General features: G+C 32.9%; 1 protein-coding gene across 3 annotated transcripts; it reads left to right on the top strand.

Annotated features, from left to right (window-relative positions):
• STYX (serine/threonine/tyrosine interacting protein) lies at positions 1-25,786 on the top strand. Of its 3 annotated transcripts, none has more exons than XM_019725715.2 (12): positions 1-199; positions 317-389; positions 8,006-8,038; positions 8,777-8,830; positions 11,716-11,813; positions 14,888-14,948; positions 15,339-15,375; positions 15,803-15,842; positions 15,936-15,986; positions 17,648-17,720; positions 20,014-20,107; positions 22,138-25,786. In XM_019725715.2, the coding sequence occupies exons 2-12, from the start codon at positions 333-335 to the stop codon at positions 22,209-22,211; spliced, it is 672 nt and encodes a 223-aa protein (XP_019581274.1). In that variant the 5' UTR covers positions 1-199; positions 317-332; the 3' UTR covers positions 22,212-25,786. The 3 variants fall into 3 exon arrangements, with proteins under 3 accessions (XP_019581274.1, XP_074183568.1, XP_074183567.1); XM_074327467.1 differs by adding an exon at positions 2,070-2,128 and having other exon boundaries at positions 18-389; XM_074327466.1 differs by having other exon boundaries at positions 21-389.
• The last annotated feature ends 779 nt before the right edge of the window (positions 25,787-26,565 follow it).

Genomic DNA, 26,565 nt, shown 5'->3' with positions numbered 1-26,565 from the left:
GGGCGGGGGGAAGGAGGGGAGACGGTTGTAGGGCTCGTGCTTGTGCCCGATCCTGGGCGGCCTGAGGGGCGCGGGGACTCGGAGGGGAGGGAGACAGCAGTAGCATGGCGGCCGGGTATGAGCCGCCCAACGTTCCTCATCCTCGCTGTCGCCGCCGCCGCCGGAGTCGCTGGGACCCTTTGGTCTGCCTGTGTTAGTTGTAAGCCCGCTGCCCGTCCGTCAGCCCTCGGGTCCACCGGCCCTCCTTCCGTTCACCGCCACTGCCAGCCCGAGGGTCGGGCTGGCGAATAACTCCTACTCCTACCCCACCCACCAGCCCGCCGGCCGGGATCATGGAGGACGTGAAGCTGGAGTTCCCCTCTCTCCCACAGTGCAAGGAAGACGCTGAGGTGAGTCGGCCCGGTGTCTACCACGCACAGGCCTCCCTTGTGCCTCCTCGGCCGAGAAGCGACCCCAGGCCCCAACCGTCGAAGCCTCTAGTTCTACAAGAGCTCCCTTGCCTCTTGAGGGCGTCCCGGGACCTCGGGTGGGGCCTCCAGCTCGGGGGGTTGTCGGCTCTTAACCCTCCTTCAGAGTTCCTCTTCCCTCCCGAGGCGTCGGCGGAGGGACTGGGTCTGAGTCTGAGTCTGGTCTCTTAATTTAAAGAGACAGCAAAAAGCAGCCCCTTTCCCGCTGGGTCCGCGTCGACGACTTGGAGTAAGGTTCCCCTTTTATTGTCAGAGCAATACGAGGGTAATATTTTTAATCTCAATTTGAGGGATATCTTTGCTGTCATTGACTCACTTGTGGGACACATGGTCCCACATGTGGAATAGACCCGTGGCCTGAACTTCCAAATGTGCCTTCGAAAAGTTTCCCAAAGTAGTTGTATTGTTTTTGGTGGGTGTTGTTTGTTTTTTTGAGGCAAAGTTATGACCAGAATAAAATCACACAGCTAGCTTATTTGAATCTGAAAACTTAAGTCAGAAATCTTGCCTTTTGGAAGGAAGTTAATGAGAAAATTCTTTGTAACTTGGTCTCCTGATTTCTAATTTGGTGTTCTTTTAACCCACCTTACTTCTTTCCTGTCTAACGTTTTTATGGAGTTTTCTCTATTGCAAGTTTAAAATACTTTAGGGTATTGCAGACTACTAAATTAGAATTTTGTAAAGTCTAAATTAGTATTAGGCCAAGAATACTCAGTTACGCTTTAGTGGGATCAAGAAAGAAATATAAAATTTCTAGTTTTAAATATAAAATTAATTGGAAAAGAAAGCTCTATTTTTAAGAGACCATTCAATTTATAACAAATATTCATTATAACAGGATCTTCATTTGGGGTTCTCATTTTTTTGTTTGGAGGGGATCTTTTTGCTTGTGGTAGGTAGTGTTCCTTGAGAATTGCATATGTTTTCGGGGTAAAGTCGAGTAGGGAAAAACAGTTGAATATATGTTAGTTAAAAAATGAATTTATACTTTGTTCTTTGTTTAATATGGATAAGTGAGTGTGTTTTATATTTGCAAAATTATTCAGTAATTTCAACACTGGAAGCAATGGAATAATTTAGAGCACTCCCAATTTTCAGGTGAAGAAGTTGTAGCTTACTGAGAATAATGATGTGCCAAGGTAACACGGTAGCACAAGCTACAGTGAGAACTTTGTTCTGATGATTTTTAATTCATTGTTCTTTTTAATACAACTCAATTCTTCACTGCTCTAATCTTAAAAGTTCTAATTTAAAATGTTTACAGACTTGACATTTATTCTAATATGTCTTACCCCTGCAAAAGTTATAAAATATTACTGGGAATATAGCTTCTTTCTTGTGAGGGACAGAAGTACTAATGCTTAAACCCTAGTAGATAATAATACAAATATTATCTACTGAAAACCAATTTGTTCCTTATTTCATAGCATTGGATGTTTCTTCTCTTTTTGTTGCAAAACTCATATTAGCTTAAACAAAAAGAAAGGAAGTAACTAAATCCAGAAAGCTAGGGGTGCAGCTCAGTGACTCAACTAGACAGTATTATAAAGCATCAGAACTGCCTCTGCCTCTCATCAATGCTTGTCTCTGCTTTATCTCAAGGTCTCTACTTTTTCTTGGGCTTCTCCACTGGTATGGAGTTCGGCAATCGTCTGCTCCAGGTTCATACTCTTATGGAGTCTGCACATTAAGGAAAAAAGCACCTCTCTTCAAGCTTCAGTGTTTAAAATCTAGAGGACTGGCCCACTCAGGTCATGTGCCCATCCTCTGATCAGTCACCATAGCCAGGAAGGGGTGAATATAATGAAGGGCCCAGGCCTAGGTCATATACCTGCTTCCTTAGCTAAGTAGTAAAGTTTATCATTGGTAGCCTTCCCACTAAAACCGTAGGAACATTTCCACAGAAGACGATGAGTGATTTTTATGCAGGCAAAACTATAAAAATAACCACTAAATAGGCCATATAGTTAGTCATGATAGACTAATAAAACACTGTTAATTTTCTAATTTCCAATGCGATATGGTAAGTGTCACATGGTCTTAAACGTAGTTGGGGTGACCAGCCAGCAGTCTCTTCCACATAGGAAGCACTAATGGAAAGCTAAATTACAATCCAAATCTTGCTTTTGTAAAAGTGGAATTCAAGTAGTAAAGTAATGAATGCTCTTAATGATTGATGTGTTCAAGCTATGATAGCTTGATGATCCTATCATCTCTATAAGAATGTTATTCCAAGTTCAAATTTAAAAATCTAATTAATTAAGTGGTTCATGAATGAATAGGGCAGCATCCCGTCTAGCAACTAGAAGGCAACTGATGAGTTGTACAAAATGGAAGGGTGGGACTAAGAAAATGAAAAAGTGGGTTATTTCAGGCAAGGACACCTTCCCGTAGGGAAAGGCAGGGGTCTTAGCAGGCAGATTACGTATTAGTGTTGATCAAGAAATTGCAGACTGATTAAGATTGTGTTTCTGGGAGAGGTGGAAGCTGCAGCTAGATCAGGTATTAAATCTAGGTTTGTTATCATGGTCTTTCAGCATGAGTGACACCATTTTTAGCCTGTAGTTTTCTGTTTAACAGTTTTGATAGTAGAGTCTTACTTGTGGGAAGATGATAGTATTTTTAGATGTGAAGAAGAAAAAGGAGCTTACAGTACCAATTTTCAAACAAACTGGTTGCATAGTTAGGGCTGTTGCTTTTATAATTCTAAAATCAATGTTTTATTTGCAGATAGAATGTGAAATATAATTTCAGTTGTAGTTCAGCAACTTAAGTTTTACCCCTATTTTCCTCTATCTTTTGATTCCCATAGTACTGAATCAAAAATAGGAATTGCTTAATATATCTGACTGAGCATCCCTTTCCTAACTCCTTTACATTTAGAATTATGCTTTTTAAAACCTGACTGTAGAGTAGAATCATCCTAGGAGCTTTTAAAAAAATAGACTTGCCTGGGTCCACCATCACCTATTCTGATTTAATTGGTCTGAGATGGAGCCAGGTAATTCTAATGGCAGCCAGGTTTAAGAATAACTTATTTAGAATCATCTTACTTAAATGTCTCTCTGCCTTTCCATAAGCCTCCCAACCCTCTAATTTTTGAGTGAACATCTCCTTTGGTCCTTTGGTTTAGGCAAAGCTTGAGCTAGGGGTGGGAGCTAAAAAGAAAGGGCTTATTTTGGAGAGGTTTACATTTTTTTGGAGGAGAGAGACTATAATACTAATTTTTCTGTTTTGTGAAATGTCCCAGCTCAGGTATAGAATTCTGATCATTTCCACCCTCCCGCCCCAGCTGCTTCCCCCAACCTATGTAAAATTTGTGATCTACCTTGGTATTTCTGAAAATTATGTGTTTCAACCCACCTAATCCATCTGATGATAAGAATTAAGTTTTTACTTACCTCATGGTTATAGCCTATGTCCTTTGGTCCATTTGTCATATATTCTTTGGTGCATTTAGTTATTTATTGGTCTTTGAACATTTTTATAACATTTTTTTCTACCCCCTAAGTACAATTTTATAGATTATGTAACTGCATTTGTATGAGAAGGAAGGAGAGAGGCTGAAAAACGTTTTAATATGTGGTACCTTCTATTATTGATGATTGAAGGATTTTTCACTTGTGAATTAATTTTTGGCTTGGGATATTTCGGCTTAGCTGGCTTGCTTTGGTTTGAAAATGTAGTTGGACTGCTTGGCTAATCATCAAAGTTTGGGAATTTGATTCTATAATAATGAACTACAATAGTAGCTCACAATGGAGTGGTAGTTATGTTGGGAGTCTGCCCTATTCATACTACCATCTCTAAAGTGATGCATTTTAGGCTAAGATTAAGATTGTGATACAGGCAAGACTTTGTTATTAGAGACATGTTCCGACAGATGGTTGTCTGGTAGAGCAAGACTGAGTGTGAACGACGTTTAAAATCTTAATTTAGTAGGCTGAAGGCATTAGCAGGATTGGTAGACTAAGAAAGTTTAAGGATTTGTTCTGTAGGTACGCAGGTAGGTAATAATCAGGGCTAGGGAAGACGCTTGAGAACAGGATCCTAGAACCAGGAATAGTTAATTCTAATGAAATTTTCTGTGAGAGAAAGCTTTCTAGATTTCAAAGGATCCATGCTTATTACAGCAAGTCCTGATGATCACTAAAGGAGACTATGTGCTGATCTGTCCTGTGACTAGGAATAATTTTTATTCTCTACTACTATGTAACTTGCGTTTTACTCCTGTAATAATCTTTCTTACATAAATATAGCTACAGTTCTTCACATTCTATTGCATACAACCTTATGGGAAGCTCAAAATTTCTTTGAAGCCTCTTGTTTCACTTAAAAATTCAGGTAAATTTTGCATTCTCTCCCATATATTCATATTTGATCTCATATAAAAATGTTTCATTAATGGCCAGTGAAAATACTAAAAAGCATTTTGGTAAAATTGGTATTCAAGAAAGAAGCACATATTTATCCTATGGCTTTGAGTATGCCTTCTGGCATATTGCCATGTATTCCCTGAAATACATGTACACCATTTCCATACGTATATTTTACTGTTTTTCTTCTTTCATCATGTACAATTTAGAGATTTCATTTTAGGTAAACTCAAAAGTACACATTCCTTTAATCATTTTTCTTCTTTCTCACAGCTCTGACAAATTGCTTCAGGAAGATAAGGCTGACTTTTAGACTTCTCAAGAATCTGTTTTTTAAAAGAAAAGGGAAAAAAAGTTCCATAGAATCTAATGCCATTGATCTCTGAAATGCATACCTGTTGTGTACTTACTCTAGCAGGCACTATGCTCAATGTTAGGGGTAACATGACTAAAATGACAGTCTTTGGCCTAAGTTCTTTAAAAACTTTTCAGTATAAAAAGATTATAACATATTGGTAAGTTAAAGAAGCAGGTAAACATTCAGTTTGTACAATTTCTTTAATCACATTTTCCCCTCTATTGGCTTGGAAATTATGTACTTCATTTCTATTCTATGAATCCCCATAAATTAATTATTTTATACAGGCAATATTTAAATATTAACTTTAAAAATTGTTTAAATAATATTTGTTTAAATATTGATAAGTGTAAGCTATATTGCCATAATAGTTCTTCTTACATTGAGAGCCAGCCTGTACAGTTTAGTGATTAAGAGAATGGACTCGGACTCAGACTACTTGCAGTCAAAGTCGGCTTTCTGTGTCTAAAATACTCGTAGAAAAGTAAAATAAACAGTAGTGCCTTTCAAAGAACATCTTTTAGAAGTTCCTTTAATAAGAGTCTGCTGGTAATAAATTGTTTTGGTTTGTATGGAATTGTCTTTTATTTCATTCTTGTTCTTGGAAGATGATATTCTGAGCATCTAGGTTTACAATGATTCATTTCACCACTTTGAATGTATGTACCTATCTTCTGGCTTTCGTTCTTTCATTTGAGAAGTCAGGGTCAGTTCAATTGTCTTTATATGTTGTCTTTCCTTTGTATGTAGTCTGTCTTTTGTGTTAGGATGCTCTCTTTTTTAATAGAAATAAAATTTACATTGAGTGTAATGCATGGATATTAAGTGTGTGATTCAGTCAGTTTTGATAATTATATACCAGTGGAACTGCTCCTGTCAAGATACAGACCATTTCTACCAACATAGAAAGTTATTTTATACCATTCCAGGCAATCCCTACCTTATCCCACAATAGGCAACAGATATGATTCCTGTAATCATACTTTAGTTCTATCTGTTCTTGAACTTCATGTAAATGGAATCATACAAAATTGACTGTTTATGGCTTCTTTCATTGAGAATGTCTATGAAATACATCTATATTGTGTTTATGAGAAGTTGATTGTTTTTTATTGCTAAGTACTATTTCATTGTATGAATATATCATGGAAAAACATTTGGGCTATTTGGGGTTACTGTGTTTCCTTGAAAATAAGACCTAGCCGGACAATCAGCTCTAATGCATCTTTTGGAGCAAAAATTAATAGAAGACCCGGTCTTATTTTTGGGAAACACCGTATCTTGTGGTTTTAATTTGAATTTCCCTAATGACTGATCATGTAACCTTTTCATGTGCTATTGGTCATTTATATCTTCCATGGTGTGATGTCTTTGCCCACTTTAAAAATTGGGTCTCTACTTTATTGTTGATGTGTATTTATGTATTTTGGATACAAGTCTTCTGTTGGATATATGTATTGCATTTATTTTCTTCCAGTTTGTGGTTTATAATAGTATTCTGCACAGCGATAAAAAGGAACAAACTACCGATATACGCAGCATGAGTTGAATGAAAGAAGCCAGATGCAAAATAGTTCTGCTGTGTGATTCCATTTACATGAAGTTCAAAAATAGGCAAAACTAATCTGTAGTGACAAAATTCGCTTGTTAGTTCACCTGTTCATTTAAAGATAATTTTTTTAAATGTATTTTATCTATTATTATGTAGACAGTTTCTCAGGGTTTATAGTCTGCTTCTGCATTGCTGACACACGTTTTTCAAGATTAAAAATAAAAAGTATTTTGTTTCTTTTTAAAAGAATACCTGCTGACTATCATCGACTATCAGGAGTCTTCTTTTTTATTACAAGTGTATAACATTTATACCTTATGTGTTAAAAATACTTTTCTGACTTGTAGAATCTGGGTAAAAGGTAAAGGGAATTTCTATGATTTTTGCACCTTTTTTATAATCCTAAAATTATTTCAAAATGAAAAGTTTAAAAAAAGAAACTTCTAGTTTTAACTTAAGAAACCTAATTACTATTTATATTTCTGAGTTTTAAGTAACCAAGGTAGAAACTTGGAATGCAATCCATTCACAATTTAGGGCTGTCTGTACTACATTTGATTCTTCATATCAATTCGTTTTAACTACTTTTTTCTTTCCCAGCTTTTAAAATATTTTGTCTTTTGCCATTGGCATTTTGCATTACTTTCCAACTTCTTTATCTTGGTCTGCATTCCAAAGACAGAATGAAATCTATGGTATTCTTGAAATGTATCTTTAAAGGGAAGTGAACTAGACAGAATCTTAAGCCAAAGTTAAGATATGTTTGATAAGCATCTGGCAGTTTAGATCAGGGATAGCAAATACCTGTCACATACCATTCTTCTTTCATCCATCTCAGATATTGCTCATTGATCACAGCGCTCTTTCCTTCCATAGTCTTTCTCTACAGCTATCTACCACCAGTTGATTTGAGTTGGCATGAATGACAAAATCTAGTTAACATCTCTGCTTGGAGGATCATTTGGGGGAGAAACTTTTGGAATAGCTATTTGTATAATTAATGAACTATTATATCCATTGTATGAGGTAACATAATCATAATTTTGGAAGCCCAGTTATTTGTTTCTTGTCACTTGAATTTTCAGGTGTCTTTGAAGCCAATTGAATCTGCTGTTTTTATAGAATATTCTTAAAATAGAATGTGCTTTTTAAAAATCCACACACTTGAATGTCACATCTTTAATCTTTAATTTGATGACGTTTTTCATAATGTTACTTACTTTTATTCTTGTGTGTTCCTCTCATTTTTAAGGAGTGGACCTACCCTATGAGACGAGAGATGCAGGTATTGTCATCTTTTTATTTACTCAAGTCGACCCATATTACTACTGTTATCATATTTAAATAACCTAATTTCACAAAGGTTTTGAATCCTTTGTGACTCATCTGTTGACTCATATCTGTAGGTTCATTACTAAGTGTTTTAAATATTAACATAATTAAGGTTAATTGTGTATCTTAAAAAGATGGGAAATCAACTGTTGCCTTTCTTCCTTCCTTAGATTAGAACCAGGGACATAGTAATATATGTATGTGCCTAATGAGTCACTTTGTTTTTCTACATGTGAAAAATTGGGTACAATATTTCTATTCCTTTTGAAAGCAGTTTTCTTTATGTCTATTTTTAGACTATAGCAGAGAATAGAAGTAAAATTAGAGACATTTTATTAATCTAAAAGACAACAATACAATGTACTAATTCTACCCAAACTGCTTATAAAAGCACTATTGTCAGTAAAACTGGGGGGAAAAGCACTATGGAAGTTCAAGTATCAGGAATATCTGACTTTTTAGAACTGTATTTAAACTTTGTCTCATTTGGTATATAAAGCACATCTGCATTTCTCTTCTCAGTCATTTGCTCAGTGTGGCTTGTAAATGCTCCGTGAATAACAAGCTGTTTAGCAACTTATTATAACAACTATGAAAACACCCTACAAGTCTACTTTTATGGTACATATTTTATATAGATTTAAGTTGCTGATGGTAAATATATATATATTTTTTTCTTTTCTTTTTATAGGAAATTTTACCTGGATTGTTTTTAGGCCCATATTCTTCTGCTATGAAAAGCAAGGTATGAACCTTAGGTTAAGCTCATCAAGACACTTTATTAATCAACTTTTTTGGAATAAATATTTTTTAGTAGTAAGAGTTGTATTTGAGGAAGAGTCCACAAATATTGCGTGTTGACAGTAAGTATCACTCTGGAGTACTTACCTCTTTCCAAATTTTACTGGACCAGTAATTCTCGTGTTTCACTACAAATCACAAATGAGTTTTTATATTTTATTTTTCTCATGAAATCCTTGTGTTTGAAAGATTTACCAGGTAATGGACCTTTATTTAATAATTTACCCTCTAAAATATTAGACATCAGTAATTGCTAATCATAACTCTGAACAATATGAAATACAATTAAAGCCCAGAATACGGCTATTCAACATTTTAATGGCCTACAACTAGGTCGAAAAGGTGGGGTGCTTTTTTTTTTTTTTTTTTAATGGTATTAAGGAAAAGATAGGGTAGATAACTATAGACTCAAGTGTGACTTACTTTGTAAAAGACAAAGTTATTGCCCAAACAAGGTAGTATTCACAAAATACTGGTCTTGAAGATGGTTTTAGATTATTTGCTTTTTGTATTCCCACTGTACTTTGTAAATATACCTATTATACCATCTGTCATATTAAATTATAAGTACTTGTTTACAGATCCATCTCTTCAAAACCTCTTCCCTTTCAATGTCACCATGGTCTTGTTAGACTGAGGAAAAGCTTGTCTGGCAAAATTTGATTATTTCCCTCCCTGAGTCACTTATATTTCTTTTTATACCATCATTCCAAAAATACATAACAATAACAAAACCAAAAGTAATAATGGAGATAAAGAAATGTTAGGGAATAAACTCCTTTTCTAATATTATTTAAGCCTATCTTTTATTACATTCAAGTACAATTTTAATAAAAGGGACAAATTAAGACTCTTTGTAATTAGTGAAGTATTTCTTTTGTAAAACTTCTATTGTTTGTAAGTATGATAAAATAATAATTTGCTTTACATAATTTAAAATCTATTGAACAGTATAAAAGACTCTCTGCTATTGCATTTGGGTTCTATTTTCATAAGGTTTGTTTTTACTTAGTAATAATGTAATGTGCCTTCAAAGCTTGTTTTTATCCACAATTATATATTTCATCTTGTAGTTTCTTACATTAATATATGAAAACTTCTTCATATGTCATAGATCAAGTATAAACAAAGGAATGAATGTTGACTTCATTTTGGAAGTTGGATAAATGTGCATATGGAACATTGATTAATTATTAATCCCACCAAATGCTTACCTTTCTTTCCCTAACTCAGGATATACCCAGGAAATACAGATAATTTAACTCTGTGCCAGACAGAGGAAAATTTGCTGCAAAAATTAATATTTAAAACTCTTGAAAACCATATTTTCTTAGCTCAGTCTGCTATAATAAAATCCAATAGACCAGATGGCTTTAACAACAGACATTTATTACATTTCTGGAGGCTGGGAAGTCTGAGATCAGGTTGCCAACAAGATTAGGTTTTGGTGAGTGCTCTCCTCCTGGCTTGCCAAAGGCTGTCTTCTTGCTGTATCTCCACATGGCAGAGAGAGGAAGCTCTGATGTCTCTTTTCTCTTCTTATAAGTGCATTAATTCCATCATGGGGCTTCACTCTCATGACCTTATCTAAGCCAATTACCTTGAAAGATATCTATCAAATTACTTCCCAAAGACCCACCTCCTAATACCACCACCTTGGAGGTTAGGGCTTCAGCATATGAATTTTAGGACACAAACATTTGGTTCATAACAAATGTAAATGATCCTTTGATTTCTCTCATGAATTATTAGTACTACTGTTCTGGACTATTGAATGCAGATAGTGGGAATTAAATATATAGAAAACTCAAGAGTCTTCTGATTCCTCTTGCTAGCATAATTTGTTCGTAATTTATTGAACAGATAATTACTGAAAATCTGTGTTCAGGCACTGTTACACATACTTAATATGAATCAGTGAACAAAGTCCTTGTTCTCATGGAATTTACATTCTACCTATTAACATACCATCTGTAAATTCATTGAGACCTATAATCACTTGCAAATAAAAATTTGATATTTTCTAGAATTTTCATGTTAAAGTACTCTATAATTCAAACCAGAATACACCACAGAATATAATACCATTTGAAGTTACTCTTTTTCACTTCAGTGGAATTTAAAACCATGAAAGGTTTAATTAGATTCTGTGAATTGTATAAGTTCTGGCCCATAGTTGAAAAAGTGTACTGGGAGAGGCTAGAAGTAATCTAGAGATTTGGGCTCTGGTACTGATATTAACTAGATCAGTGATGTTGAACAATTGTCTATATCTTAGTAATCCCCTCTAAAGAAAAAAAGATTATAGTCAATATATGTAACTACTATCTACCAAACACTTGACATGTGCTGTAGGCACTATGCCAGATACCTTATATGTTACATAATTTTTACAACTACTTAGTGAATAGGTAGTGTTTTCCCCATTTTCACATGAGAAAACTAAGCCCCAGAGCTCAGGTCATTAGCAGAACTGGGATATAAAGCTTGGGCTCTGATGACTCCAAAGCCCATGCCTTTAATCCTATATAGTATTGTTTCCCAAATAAATTATCTTTAAGGTCCTATTAAGCTCTAAAATTATAGATGTAAAATAATCCTTTTAGCCTTCTGATGACATTTAATGTATTACTCTTGAATCATTGAAATGTATTGCTCATCACTTCATGTGTATTATTTTAAAATTAGCTTTAATGCCCTGTACTTAAACCTCAGATGTGGCTGTATTCTAATGTTGAATCATGTATTTTCAAACGTCTATGTATAGTACAGTAAGACGATGTTTTGTATTTTAAACTATTTCTTTCCCCTGCCTCTCCTTTTTTATAGCTTCCTATATTACAGAAACATGGAATAACCCATATAATATGCATAAGACAAAATATTGAAGCAAACTTTATTAAACCAAACTTTCAACAATCATTTAGGTAAGAATTATTGCTATGATTTATTAAAAAGTGTAAACATGTAGTGTTTTTATTTCCAATTGATTTTATTATATCAGACTTTCTTCTGTACATAACCATTTTATAGAGATAGGTCGTACGGTGCATTATTTTAAAAATAAATGTCCTTTAAAATATTTTAAATGATTCATGCACATAATACACAATTCTAAAGATTCAAAAGAATGTATACTGAAAAGTAGGTTTTCCTATTCCTACCCCATAGATTCTCAATGCCCTTCTGAAAGGCATCCATTGTTAACTTCTTTTTGCGTATCCTTCCAGAGTTATGTTACATATATAGGCATATTCCTACAAATAAACTTTGGTTTTTTTATACTGACTTTTTTTATTGTATGTATTTTGGAGATTGCTTCTCATCATTACTTAGAGAGCTGCGTTATTCTTTTTAAGTTGCATAGTAATCTATTGTATGACTGCACTAAAATTTATTCAACCCCATTTCCTGTTGTTGGACATTAAGCTTTTTTCCAAATTTGCTAATATAGCATACAGTGAAGTATCCCTGTATATGTTATTCTAATTCATATGTGAATATATTAATAGGATAAATTTGTAAGGTGGAATTGCTGGATCAAAGAATATGAGCATTTAATATTTCAATAGATGTTGCAAATTCCCCTTCAGTGAGTTGTATCAGTTTTCATTCCCACTAATGAAGTGTTATGAGAATGACTCTTTTTTGGTTTATTTCCAAAACAGAATTATAAAACATTTAAAATTTTTCCAAATCTCTTGGAGTAAAAATGGTATTCATGTAGTTTTAATTTGCCTTTCTCATTTATTAATGAGTGCTGTTAAACATGTAATGGTTTTTAATGTTCTTTATTTTAACTTTATTTTTAAAATAAAGTATACATGGTACAAAAAGATACATAATGAAAGAAAGTCTCTTTCCGCTAAACCAAGACACCTAGCTTCTCTCCTGGGAGGCAGCTACTATTAAAACTCTTCCTTGAATATCATTCTAGAGATGTTCTGTGTCTTTATAAGAGTATATATGTGTTTAAAATATTTTTATACTCTGCTTTATTGTTTGTAAAAATGAAAAGGTGAATGTCCATTAGTACAAGACACTATAAAATATATTGTATGAACATATTAGAATACTGTAACCATGAAAAAAATGAAGTATTTTTATGTGTGTTGATAAGGAATAATCTCTAAGATTTATTAAAAGAAAAATCAAGGTGCAGAACCATGTGTATACTCTCAATGTGTTTAAAAATACATAAATACATTAGGCATATATATTGTATATGCATAGAAAATTTCTGGACTAACAGACTAGAAACTTGACAGTGATTGCTTTTAAGAAGGGAAATGCAGAATCTGGGATGGTAGAGGGACCTATTTTTCATTGCAGATATTTTTATACTGTTAAAACTTTCGACTATGTGTACACATTTCTCAATTAAATAAAAATTAGTTCTAAAAAAGGAATGTCTATATTCTAAAATAAAACATTGAATTTTTTTTAATGGTAAAAGAAATATTTGTCCTTTATAGATACTTTGGAAAAACCAGAATGATACCAAGAAAAATATTTAAAAATTCACTCGTAATTCCACAATCCAGAAGACACACTATAGTTAATATTTTGGTATATTTCCTTCTAAATATTTCTCTATTGTATATAGAGGATGCCAAAAAAGGTACACACATTTTACGAAAGGAAAAAACTATTAAAATTGTAATTCTCAATATACACTGATAACAAAAGATGAATACAAGTCACGTTTCACTTCTGCAATTACAAGAGGTGCTCAAAGTGGTTACCATCAGTGTCCAGACACTTCCGATTACGGTGAACTACTACTTGAGCAATGTTGACCAAAGTGTCCACTTGTATACATTTTTTTTGGCACCCCTGGCATGTGTATTGTTTACACACATACAGACTTAATTTGTATTAAAATGAAAATGTTAATATTTTAAAATGCCATACTATACATTGCTAATTTGTTTAGAATTTTTGTTTTCTGTGCTCAGTACAGGTTCTTTATTCTAATGGAAGAGCCCTTTTTCCTTAGACTTAGAATACTGGATTATAGATTGACAGTTCTACTAGAGTTTTTGACATTCAAAATGGCATGCAGTAAAATATTTTAGTATGACTCTGAATTAATTTTTTTATCCCCCTGAAGCAATCAATGTTTTATATAACAGGTCTACCCAATTACTTTAAGATACAGTCATCAGAATCCTTATTTATAGTTTTTACATTGAATTATCCTTGGATCCTAAACTTCAGCTTCTTTCTGATAAGCCCTGAATTTATTGATGTTGTTAACCACCTAAATGATCATTAAAGAACTGTAATTTTTAAAGCAATATTGACTGAAAATTAATTTCATAACTTAATTACCTATAGTTGTGTTAATAAACAGTTGATCTTGGATAGATTAGAAATGGAAGTTTCACGCAAAATTTAAAAGCCTACGATATTAATAATGCCTTATTTTAAATGTCTTCCAAAGTATAAAATTCCAGGATATGTGGTCTCTTGGCTGTTTTTTGCACTACTGAAGGTTAGTTCAAATAATGAATGTTTTTGACTCATGATTCCATCAGACTGCCTTGTATTTTGATTGGCTCCTTCTCTTTCAGACTTTAGTCTTCTGAATTGTCTTCTGTAGAGTTCTAAGGAGGTATCGCAGGGCCACCCAGGGAAGAATCTTTTAGTCGTAGGGAAGTTGGTAGAAATAAAATAATAATAGTAAGGAATATATGCATTTTTTGTCACTTATTTTCTGTATCCACTTGGATCTGGACAAAGGTTTCTTCCTACTTGTGATTCTTCTATTTTAACCAGATAAAATTTTTATACTAAACTATCAGAGAAATATTAATGGTATTTAAGGCTTTAAATGCTGTGCCTTCAAGTAAGCAATATAAAATCTATGGACCAGTTCTTGGGAATATAATACTTTGAAATTTTTTTTGCATTCTTTCCATTGTTGCCAAGAAATTTCAAAGTTTTTTTATACATAGTTATCTGAAAGTGTGCTTATTACAAAATATTCTATTTTCAGATATTTAGTCTTGGATATTGCAGATAATCCAGTTGAAAATATAATACGTTTTTTTCCCATGGTAGGTATCAATACTTTAATATCATTTAAAATTTATGGTTTGATCTTTTATTTGTGGTTCTAAAACTTTTGCTTTGTTTTGACTGAAAATTGTGGGATTGTATATTTTTTTATTATTTTTATTATTTTTAAAGCCTTTTTATGATCTCCAAAATTTTGAGAAATCCCACTTTTTAGTTTATTAAATTCAAATTAATTTTTAGCTCCTGTATAATTTTTTAAACTTGTAATAGTCGTATTTGTAGCATTTTGGAAATTTTTGAATTAATGTAATTTTTATTCATATAAATTAGCAGGAAATTATTTTCAATATATTTTGTTTCACCATATGTATGTATTTTATGCTTATGTTAATCCGCATTTAATTTTAACACATTGTCTTTGCCTTCAGACTAAAGAGTTTATTGATGGGAGCTTACAAACTGGAGGTAAATAATATTTCCTTTACTTAGCTAATGTTTACTTTTAGATTATTTGTTTAGTTTTTAGTTAGTATTCATGTTAAATGCAGGATGTGAAACTTGTAATTATATATAATGGGCTTTTCCTAAATTTGTGTTTTCCTGACTTCTTGTTTCATTTGCATAGGCTTTCTTAAATATCTCTATAGAACTATTTTCAAATTCTGGGTGAGCTTTAAATCTCTTTAACCTAAAAGTCTGTTGTATTCTCTACACAGTTAGTATAAATAATTGTAACGGTTTGAATATTAATGAATATCCAGGTGGTATGTATGAAATAAAAAAAATGTATAAGAAAAGATTTATTTTACTATGGCATAGTACATAGTTTCAGTATAGTTTAGCTGTTGAATCAGGTGTCTTTCTGTCAGAATAATTATTTCTTGTTTTTCAGGAAAAGTTCTTGTCCATGGAAATGCAGGGATCTCCAGGAGGTATGAAGTTAGAGATAATCTTTTCTTCTCTAGTATTTAATTAATGAGTTGTGTTTTCTGTTTTTTTTTTCTAAATTTTTTTCCCCTCTTCAGTGCTGCCTTTGTTATTGCATACATTATGGAAACATTTGGAATGAAGTACAGGTAAGGCAGTATTCTGAAACCTAGCCACAGTTTAAATTTTTATTAAAATGAAGCTTGGTGGAGATGGTTTGGGAGTTTGAAGTTAATATTCTCTTGATTTTGTCATCTAGTCATGTTTGATTAGATAGGCCCTACACTCCATGCTCAGTCTCTTAACTTTTGTACCTTGTCTACCTTATATACTTAGACTAATATTTTGTGATTTTATGGAGCTAGTACTGTTGTTATTTTAAGAAGCCAAGGTAGTTAGAGTTAGAATAACCCACTACTTACTTACAAGGGAATTGGTTAGTCCGAGTTTAAAAACTCCCAGATACAGATGTTGCTTTCCTTGTTTAAAAACCTAATTTATTATGTTTTTCCCTTAACAGTATTTTGATGAAGAGTTACCTAGGAATTGTTTTAGCTTCTATTCACAATTCAGTGTAGTCTTTCTTAGCCAAAATCATCTTTTCCAAGCATACTGCATAGATAAAAAAGATGGGGGAGGCGTCAAGAGCTTCTTGCGTTTAATGGTCTTGTACAAGTTAGAAATCTTGTAATCATTGACACCTCCTTCTATTTCACTCATCTCCCAAACTGATCCATGTCTGTTTTGTCCTAAATCCTGTCTGTTTTGTCCTAAAGTATACACTGTGTCGGTCTCTTTATCTTTCTCTTCATCATTTAATCTCCCTAATCCGAGCTCCACTTGAGTCTCCTTTGGATTCTTCCAATAGTAGCCTTCTTACTGGTTTCCTGTATTTTTTTCCTTCTCCAGTCTGTTCTGTTTTCCACACTATAGTCAGAATGATATTTTCAAAAGATAAATCTGATCTGATCGTATAATCACCTTAACCCACAATGCTCTCAAAGGTTTCTGATCCTTAATAATTCTTAACATGGCCAGTGAAACTTTGCATGATATGCCCCCACTAACCTCTCCGTCCATATACCATGTTCTCCATTACCCTCTCCATTTGAGCTATGTTCAGCATTGTATCCACATGCCTGACAACAGTAGACATTCAAATGCTTGTTTCACTTTCTTTGGTAGTCTTTGTGTTGAAATTATAATGGAAAAGTTTGCTTAACAGTATCAGTTCTTAAAGCAATATTATTTGAATACAAATGCTTTATTTAATTGAAAAAGATTAACAAGGTTTGGGAAACTTTGTTTTATATATTGTCTTTATTATTTGGTATCTTGTCAGTAATAATAGTGAAAGTAACTCCCATTTATTGGGTCTCTGTATGGTCCAGGTACTATTTGAAGCACTTTTATCTAAGTTTCACAACAACACAAGGCAGTACATATACTTCTTGTTTAACTAATGATAATATTTTGAGAATGTATTATGTGACAGATGCTATACAAGGTGCTTTACACTTATATCCCATCTTCACAATAGCCCTCTAAGATAGGTATTATTATAATCCCATTTTATAAATGAGAAAAATAAAGCTTAGAAAAGTTGAGCAGCTTCCCCTAGGACACACAGCTGGTAAGCAGAGGGATTGTGATTAGTTTGACCATGCTGTTAGTTTTCCCACTGCAACTCACTACCCCTGTGGAGTTCAAGCTGTATGATTATGATTTCCTATTTTAGGTAAATTCTGGAAAAATTGAAATTAATTTATGAAATAATAACATCACTTTAATTTTCTTTTTCTGTTTTCAGAGATGCATTTGCTTATGTTCAAGAAAGAAGATTTTGTATTAATCCTAATGCTGGATTTGTCCATCAACTTCAGGTAACTTCTCTTTTCTTTAAAGTAGTCAGAAAGTAGGATAATTAAAATCTTATGTCCATGTAATTTAGGTATAGAATTTACTTTGTAAATACTTAAAAATTGCCATCATCTAATTTGATTCTTTATTCAAGTTTACATATCTAGTTAAAAGAATTTTCCTAAAAGCTGCCTTTACCAAAAAAGGATTAAAGACACATAGTTAAATCTAAGGTAAAATAATTGATAAGAAATTTCTTCAATATTTTTCTCCACTTTCATCACATACAGAGAGCATATGAGTTTTATTTCTAAGTCTACTACATAGAATAGCTTTATCTATTTTGTATGCTTTATCTTTTCCATGCTGTTTCAGATTTTGTTGGTGCCTGGAAGCCACACTAAAAACAACAATAAGATAAACTTGTTAATTATCTGATTTGACTAGTTTAATTTTTTCCAGGAAGGAAAATCATAGGTTGAAGAATGTGCTCTGGCTGATTCCATCTAGTTAAAACAGGAATAAATCTCACATTGAGACATCAAGTGCATTACAGTATGGATTGTCTCAGTTACCATACTTGAAATTTTATCTCATTTTGGTTTTCAATTTACTTTTACTTCATTTAAAAGAGAAAAGTTGTATCTCTGTCTTTACCTGATTTTCATAAAATATTTTTTTATTCCTTCTTCATAGTTACAGAATACAAAGCTAACTATAAGTTTCTTTGCCTTTTAACTGTTCTGTAAACACAGTCTCTTTTTAAACTGATTTTTGTATTTGAAAAAGTGATAATATATTTATGGTTAAAAAATTTTAAATTCAACAATGCCTAAGGAGAATAGAATGAAAAATCAGTCTCCTTAATAGTATATTTTGAAGATCATTGTAAAACAGCATGTATAGCTCTACCTACAAAATATTTTTATACATGTATGTGCATATATATGTGTATATCACAATTTTATATGACCAGTTCCTTATACATAGACCTTTAGATTGTTTCTAGCCTTTCATGATTATAAACAATATTGGACAGAATAGTATGTGCGAATATACAGATGTGTATATACCTATAAGATAATTGATCAAAGTGGAATTGCTGGGTCGGGGCATTTGAAATTTGATGTTGTCAAATTGACTCTAAAAAGACTGGAATAATGTAAACTTACACCACCAAGAAACAGGGTGTACCTGTTTCCACATACCCTAATCAATATCAATAAGCAAAAGTATTTTGACAAATTTTTTGATGATTGTCATCATGGTGATAAAAGTAGCAATTCTTTATGGTTTGCCCATAAGGTGGTTGGTCTTTTTCTCATTGGTTTGTAAGAGCTCTTTGTATATTAAGGGAGTCTTTAGCCAGCCTATTTGAGATGCCATTTTTATTATATACCAAATTCTGATCTATATTTGGGTCTGTTTCAGGACATTAAATTCTGTTCCATTTATCTGCTTATTGCAGTACCTGTATAAAACAATTTTAAATACTAAACTATTACATGAATAACTTATGGTATGGCTCAAGATCCCCTCAATGTTCTTTCTAGAATTTTCCTGGCAAGCTCTTAACATTTAGTTTTTGGTGTTAACTTTACTGGAAGGAGCCCTATAGTCATTTTTAATAGTATCTCTACATTCACAGGTCAGAAAGAAATGGCACTTTAAAATATTTAGTCTTCCATTCGAAGTATACGTTCCATTTATTCAAATCAACTTACATATCTTTTAGTGTTTTAAAATTTTCTCTGCACAGAATAAATTTCTTAACGAAATTTTTTCCTAGATATTTTTTTGTTCCCATTATAAATGAAATTCTTCCAGTATGTTTTCTAATTGGTTATTTGTATAGAAAAGCTACTGGTGTTTATTGTTTTCAGTGGGCAACCTTATTAAACTCTTTACTGATTCTAGAAAAATTTTCTAGTTGATTATCTTAGCTTTTCTTCTCTTCTAATCATGATAATTTTGTTACTTTTGTAATTTTTTTCTTACTACTTTCTCATTTCATTCTATCACAATGATTAATAGTGGTGATAGTATCGTACAAACCTTATAATGCTCCAGTGGTAGAGAACACTGACTAGCAGTTCAGTGTGATACACTAGTGCAAGCTATTGGTCTGCCGTGATTTCTAGTTTCATCAGTAAGTGTGAAATTGAAATAGGAATTTTAAGCCTTCATTTCTCTTCCAACAATATGGTATCAGATTTTTTGGTATAAATTAAGAATACCAATAATGTACACATTAACCACTGTTTTGGGTATTGAATAATTTAAATGTATATTGAAGTTAATTAAAATCTTGTTTAGGAATATGAAGCCATCTACCTAGCAAAATTAACGATACAGATGATGTCACCACTCCAGATAGAAAGGTCCTTATCTGTTCATTCTGGTACCACAGGTAAGGATGTTTTCATTTTTGAGAAAGTTGGTGGGGAGAAAGATGATGGTATGAAAGGTAGAAGTAGCAGCATGTTTTGCTTGTTACAAGTTACACTAAACAATGTAAGTTGTTTAGAAAACTATGAGTAGACTATTGAATTAAGATAATTTCAATTTTAATTTTATAATGAATAAATACTATCTGCTGTGTGCATAATACTACCTAGTTAATCAGAATATGCTGGTTGGAAGATCAAATTTCTGCTTGGTTTAATTTTAAGTCTGTAAGTAGTATAACTGTGTTACAACTTAGATTGAAGAGGAGTCTGGAGATGGGGCCCTAAAATACACTTAGGTGATCTTATTAAAAATAAATGGTGGTTAATAAATGAAAGTGTTTCAAGTTAAGTAGAGTGATTCTTAACTTGAAGGCAGGGACATTTCCGCTGCCTCAGTTTTTCTCTTGCCATCAATATTTCAATCCTTCTCCCTTCTCTATTTCAGAGAGCTCCTCTCCCCCATTTTTCAAAGTTAATGATTTGAGCACACTCTCAAAATCTTTTAACTTTTACCTTCCTTCTCTAAGACTTTGTTACCCTTATTTGTTTTTTTTTCTTTTTATTCTACTAGAGCACTCATGGAATTTACTTATTTATGGTTTTTGTCTCCCAAAGTTCATTTCAGTCTTATTTGAACCAGCAGCCTTATAAGATAGGAAGAGCAGGTTACATACTGTGTTTCCCCGAAAATAAGAAGACCTAACCGGAAAATAAGCCCAGCGTGATTTTTCAGGATGACATCCCCGTAAGCCCTAATGTGTCTTTTGGAGCAAAAATTAATATAAGACCTGGTCTTATTTTGGGGGAAACACAGTACATACCTTAGTGTTGGACCTTGAAATTGAGCACTGGTGATCTGATCCACAAGTCCAGCACTCTTCTTCACTATATTGCACTGCCTGTAGTGAGTGCTCTATATATCCACCCTTGAGGCACAACTTCCTAGTTGTCGTTGGCTCTTTTCTTTCCTTTGCCACCTCCATCTAGTCATTCCCAAATTCATGAGGATCTGTTTCCTCGGTACCTTTAAAATTCATTCCCTTTCATAATACCCTTAATCTCAATCTACTTCAGGCCAGTATTGGCCTCCTATCCAAACTCTTATTTGGTTTGTCCTGTACATTATGGCCAGACTTATTTTCATTAAAGATAGTTCTAATTGTGATTATTTTTCCTGTACAAAAACCTTCATTGGCTTAATTCCTACAGAAGAAAACACAGGTGGGGTCATAGGTAGTGTTTAAAGTCCCTTCTGATCTTATTTGTATCTCTCACTGTTCCTCTTTATATATGGACTCCAGAAAACTGAACTACTGATGGTTTCCTGTGTGTGTCTTTTCTCCACCTAGAAAGCATCGCATTCAGCTATTCTTATAAACTTAGTTCAGGTGTCATCTCCTCAAGGAAAGGTGATCCCGTCATTCAGAAGTCCTATAGAGCTTTATACCGTCTTACTTTCTGCCTTGAATTAGCTATTCGTCTCTTAGCTTCCTTAGTATAATGCAAGTGCAGCACCTCATCTGAAACTCAGTTAAGCAGCTGTATTTATCCTCATGACTAACATACCACATATTTTATTTTTTATTCCATTGTCTTGGTATTATATTTCTATCCTTATTTGATTAATCTTATAGTGACTTTAGTTTCATGTAGGAATCTGCCCTCTGAATTAACATTATTACTGAGCACAACCTTTAGGGCGTAAGTTTCAGGCTATGCCATTGTTAGCCAGATAACACAGCACTGCTTTACAAGTTTAATTGCTCCCTAAAGTTTTCCTCCATTATCTCTTTATGGAGGGATAATCTGGGTTATTTGGATAATTCATAAGAAAATTTACTAAAGTTTGCTAAACATCTAGTCATGGAATTTTCATAGTGCATATACATGGTAACACTTCATTAAAAATGAGACTTTTACTAGCTGTAACATTAATAAGTGCATTTATTTAAGTTCCCATTATATGTTATGTTCATGCAATAAATTTTAGGCAGTTTGAAGAGAACACATGAAGAAGATGATGATTTTGGAAGCATGCAAGTGGCGACTGCACAGAATGGCTGACTCAACAGCAACATTATAGAGGATGTGAATTCTATTTGGGAAGGAGAAAATACTAGAGACAATAATGTAAAATGGTAAAAACACAAGTAGTTTCTTTTCAATTATATGTTGCTTCCAGACATGTTTCTCTACAAATTGTTGAGCAACATTTTAAGATGTTGGACTTCCATAATAGATGGCACTCATGGTTTTACTCCTTTTTTTTAAAAAAAAAGAAAAAAAACACTTTACAGTTTTATTATAAACCAAGAATTTTGGACTTGCAAAGAGGTATTATTGCAATAATGCACTTTTCATACTTGAAATTTATTTGTATGATATAAAGTTATTACTTTAAACAAAATGCAAGTTAGGGGGATTTGTTTATAAAATCTGGGTAATTTATAACAAGAGAATTTCCTAAAGTTTGCTAAGAATTCATTGTGTTCTATAGATCACATTAAAAAAACAATTTTACAGTTCAGTTTTATGATGGAGCCCCTTACAGAAACATTAAAAAAATGCAGGAATCTGCCACATTTCTTTTTTAGTATAATTAAGTAGCTTAATTACCGTTCTTGTTTTAAAACTTCTCCATCCCTTATTACTAATCTTTAAATCATGACAGCCAGCCATCCTTACTTTAACATGACCCAAGTACTGCTTCCTTTCCTAGTATCTTCCTAATTTGTTTAGTCGATAGAAAAAAAGTTTAATGAACAAAAGATGTTTTGCTTTATAATACCAGATGCTCAAAAACAAGTTTTTAGATTTTCAAGTGACTTTCCTTTTTGCATTTCTTAAAAGCCAAATGTTGTGTGTGTACTTTTTAGAGTTGTTTAGCCCGTTTTTTTTTCCTTTGTCCAAAGTGGTTTTAAATAGAATATAATAAACCAGTGTAGCATTATTTTTTTTCCTAAATGAAGCCCTAAAAAGAAGTGCCTTGCATCGTTAAAAATAATAAAACTAAATCCTTATGACCTCTAAATTAGTATGTAGAACAATGAAAAGTTTTTAACACTTTTCTGTAATTTTTTAAAAACTATAAATTAGTTTAAACTGAAAGCCTGAGGCTTGAAGAAACCTCAGTAAATTATTTGGAAATATTTACTCCTTAATTTTATGTTGTCTTAATGATTCTGTGAGGTGATTGTGGCTCAGACAGCAGCTTTTCTTTGAAGATGAATTTATTGGGGTAAGTGATTTGTGGGAGACTAGTTTACTCTAGTGTTTTAATCAGTTCTTTACATTGAGTTAATCCAAATTTCCCCCATAATTTGCATCAGCTAAGTCATTCTATGGATCCTTATTTCTCCCTATTTATATATACATACATAAAAATTGTTCTAGAGAAACAGTTTTGCTATTTTAAGTATGATGTGAGGGAAGTGAGTTTTTAACTTTTTATAGTTGATGATTTAGGTTCGCACAAACAAAATTCCTTTCTATCTCACTTTTCTCAGTCCTCTCTTGAGGTGCTTTACCAGTGGGAATGATTTCCATACGTTCCCTTGGTACCAAGAGGTACTATGCAAGGTAACCAATTACATCAAGTTACTTGCTTGGCTTTTCTTCCTAAAATGTAATAATACAGTAAAAGCTCGTTTTATCCAGCATAGCAGGAGAGTAGAAATGAATTAAAATTGCTTTGTTAATTAAGAGTTAATTCTGTTGACCCAGGTGGTATTCCTCTTCTGATTTCCCTTGCCTTTCTCTATTTTACCACCATGAAAACAGCATATTGTTAATCCCATTGTGGTCTTGTACTCTGTTGTGATTAGGTCATTTGTTGTGGTTGTCAAATAGAATCAAGATTTGCATTGAGTGTTCAGAAATTCCAGTTGGTAAAGTGCCAGATAACACAGCTTTCCTGTATATAGATCACTATTGGATAAGTCAGCAAAGATCTCTCTTGTAATCTAATAATCGATGATACTTCTTTCAGCAAAAACTGCTTCAAAGAATCTTCATAATAGTATATTTAGGTTTTAAAATGAGGCAGTTAAGATTTTTAAAATTAGTTTCTTAAATATACACATTCTAGTAGTCTGGCCAGAAATATAGATTGTTATTTATTAATTTATAGCTGGCAATTCTCCACTTTTTCTAACCACTATAATTTGTATGTTGTCACTAAAGTGCCTGCCCAGCACTGTAAAGACTGTCTCTCACAAAACACTAGGAAAAGGGACTGTCATCTTCTTAAGTACAATAGTAACATGGACAAAACATGTTCTTTATTTCACATAAGAACACTGCAAATTTGTTTTATCTTGGATCCATTCTTCCACCCAGTGTTCCACTAGTTCTTCTGGTAGCTCTTCCTATTCTTCCTTCTGTTTGGTTCCATTTCTGTATTTCCTTTCTTTCCATTGATGTTTTGTGATAGTTCATTACAATACATTTAACCAATCATGATTTATTTTCTAGAATATTTGAATAATGTATAATAAGTGACATAGCACCCAATTTTAAAAATCAAATATGTAATCTGGGCACAGAACTTAAAGTGAAATTGCATCGAAACATAGGACAACTGCTTTACTGTCCATTTTTAAAGTATGAAACTTAAATACTGAAAATATTCAAACTGGAATGGTAGTATTCTTAGCTCCTAATTTCAGTTAATTGGTTCATGTTGTTATTATTTTTTATCTATTAGATGTTTAAACAGCAGTTATTTTTATTTGTATCTACTCTGGTGGAAATGTGAAACAGCGATAACTTTTGCTACAAACTCTCAACCACTTAACGTTTAGAGCAGAATATATATTTTGGGAGGATTTTGTGCTTCATCTGATTTTAGAAGTAATGTCAGAAAATATTAAGCATGTCCTTTTTAACAAAATATAAGGTTTCTAATTGTCTTATTACCATGGTAATTCAAGTGAATTAGAAGTATTTAACTGCAATCTTGAATTATAAAGTTGAGATGTGCATACACACACACACCACACACACACACACACGGATCTCAACTTGATGTAAAGTAAATGAGCAGTTACCTGGCGGGTTTTTTTTTTTTTTTTTAAATAACTGGCTTAATCCATGATTCCATAACAAACTAAGCTTCTCTTCAGTATTTACTTTATCTTTGTCCATTCAACAATGCCCCAAACAGGAAATGTTAGGAAATAGCTGAGAATTACTAAAAGATTTTATTTTTTTTATTGGTTAGAAAAATATGTTTCTAGGGTCTTTGAATGCTGGATTTTTTTTGTCTTACCCATCCATGGCAGCTAAAACAAAAATCACTCAAAATATTCAGGTTTACATGTTAGCTCTCTCTTATAGGGAGTTGCCATACCTCACAGTTCAAAGTGTATTCTGTAGATCAGTAACATTATACTGACATGTAATTGCAATTTACTATGCAGCAAAAATAATTCAAGAAAAATAACCTACAGTGTCTACTTACCTTTGTATAGGCAATTGCTTAAGTTACTCTGCTTTTAACATTTGTACTTGTATAAAATGCTTATGTATGTATAGGAATGTCACAGTGCAAGATGCTGCTAGCCCAGACACAAAGTATTAAAATTATTTTGTGAAGATTGGTGGTTGTATTAAAACTGTTGTGCCATTATACCTCAAAAGGATTGAAAAGCTCATTTATACTGCTTATGCCTCAGAACTTTACTTAGATTGTTGGCTTCTAGGTAGAAGTAACCTAGTTTTACTCCCACAGATTAAGACAGATAAGTGAACATTGGATATTGATAAGCACTTAAGAACATCTTCCAAAACACTGGTCACACACAGAAAAAAAATACAGTCAGTTATCCATGCAAGGCCCAAATTTCAGCTCAAGTATGTTTTTAAGGATTAATAGATCAAGTTTAGAGCTGGAAGTGAGGGAATTCATTCCTGAAGGAAAGGGTAAGTAATCCATAGATGTTTCCAGCCCATTAAAAAAATACTTTTTGCTTTTACAGTATCCTCTTCCTGTTAGCCTACCTACATACTATTTTTCAAGTCTAAGATGCTGTCACTATTATTTTAGATACCACTAAAAGGCAAAATATTGCTGAATAAACTATGACAAGCCCTTGATCATAAAATGTACATCTTAGAATCAGTGAAATACAAATACAAAATATATGGTCTTACCTGTAATTATTTCTTTGAGGGGAGATTTAAGATAAGACCTAAGAACACTATTTAAAGAAATTTATATAAATACCAACCTTGTAGGTAGTTTCATTTCAAATTGTTCAGTGGTATGAAATGTAATAAAGCATTTAATTTTGCCTTTTATTAGGCTTATTTTTTAACATAGGTTTTTAATTACCGGCGTGTACTTAGTAAAGCTATTGTCATAACAAGGTCATAGGACTCCGGTAAAGACAAAACTAGCTTTGTTGCTTTCACTAGC

This window comes from Rhinolophus sinicus, linkage group LG03 (assembly GCF_036562045.2).
Source record: "Rhinolophus sinicus isolate RSC01 linkage group LG03, ASM3656204v1, whole genome shotgun sequence".
Taxonomy (NCBI): domain Eukaryota; kingdom Metazoa; phylum Chordata; class Mammalia; order Chiroptera; family Rhinolophidae; genus Rhinolophus; species Rhinolophus sinicus.
The sequence above is the reverse complement of the archived record's forward strand: the minus strand, read 5'-3'. Positions and strand labels throughout refer to the sequence as shown.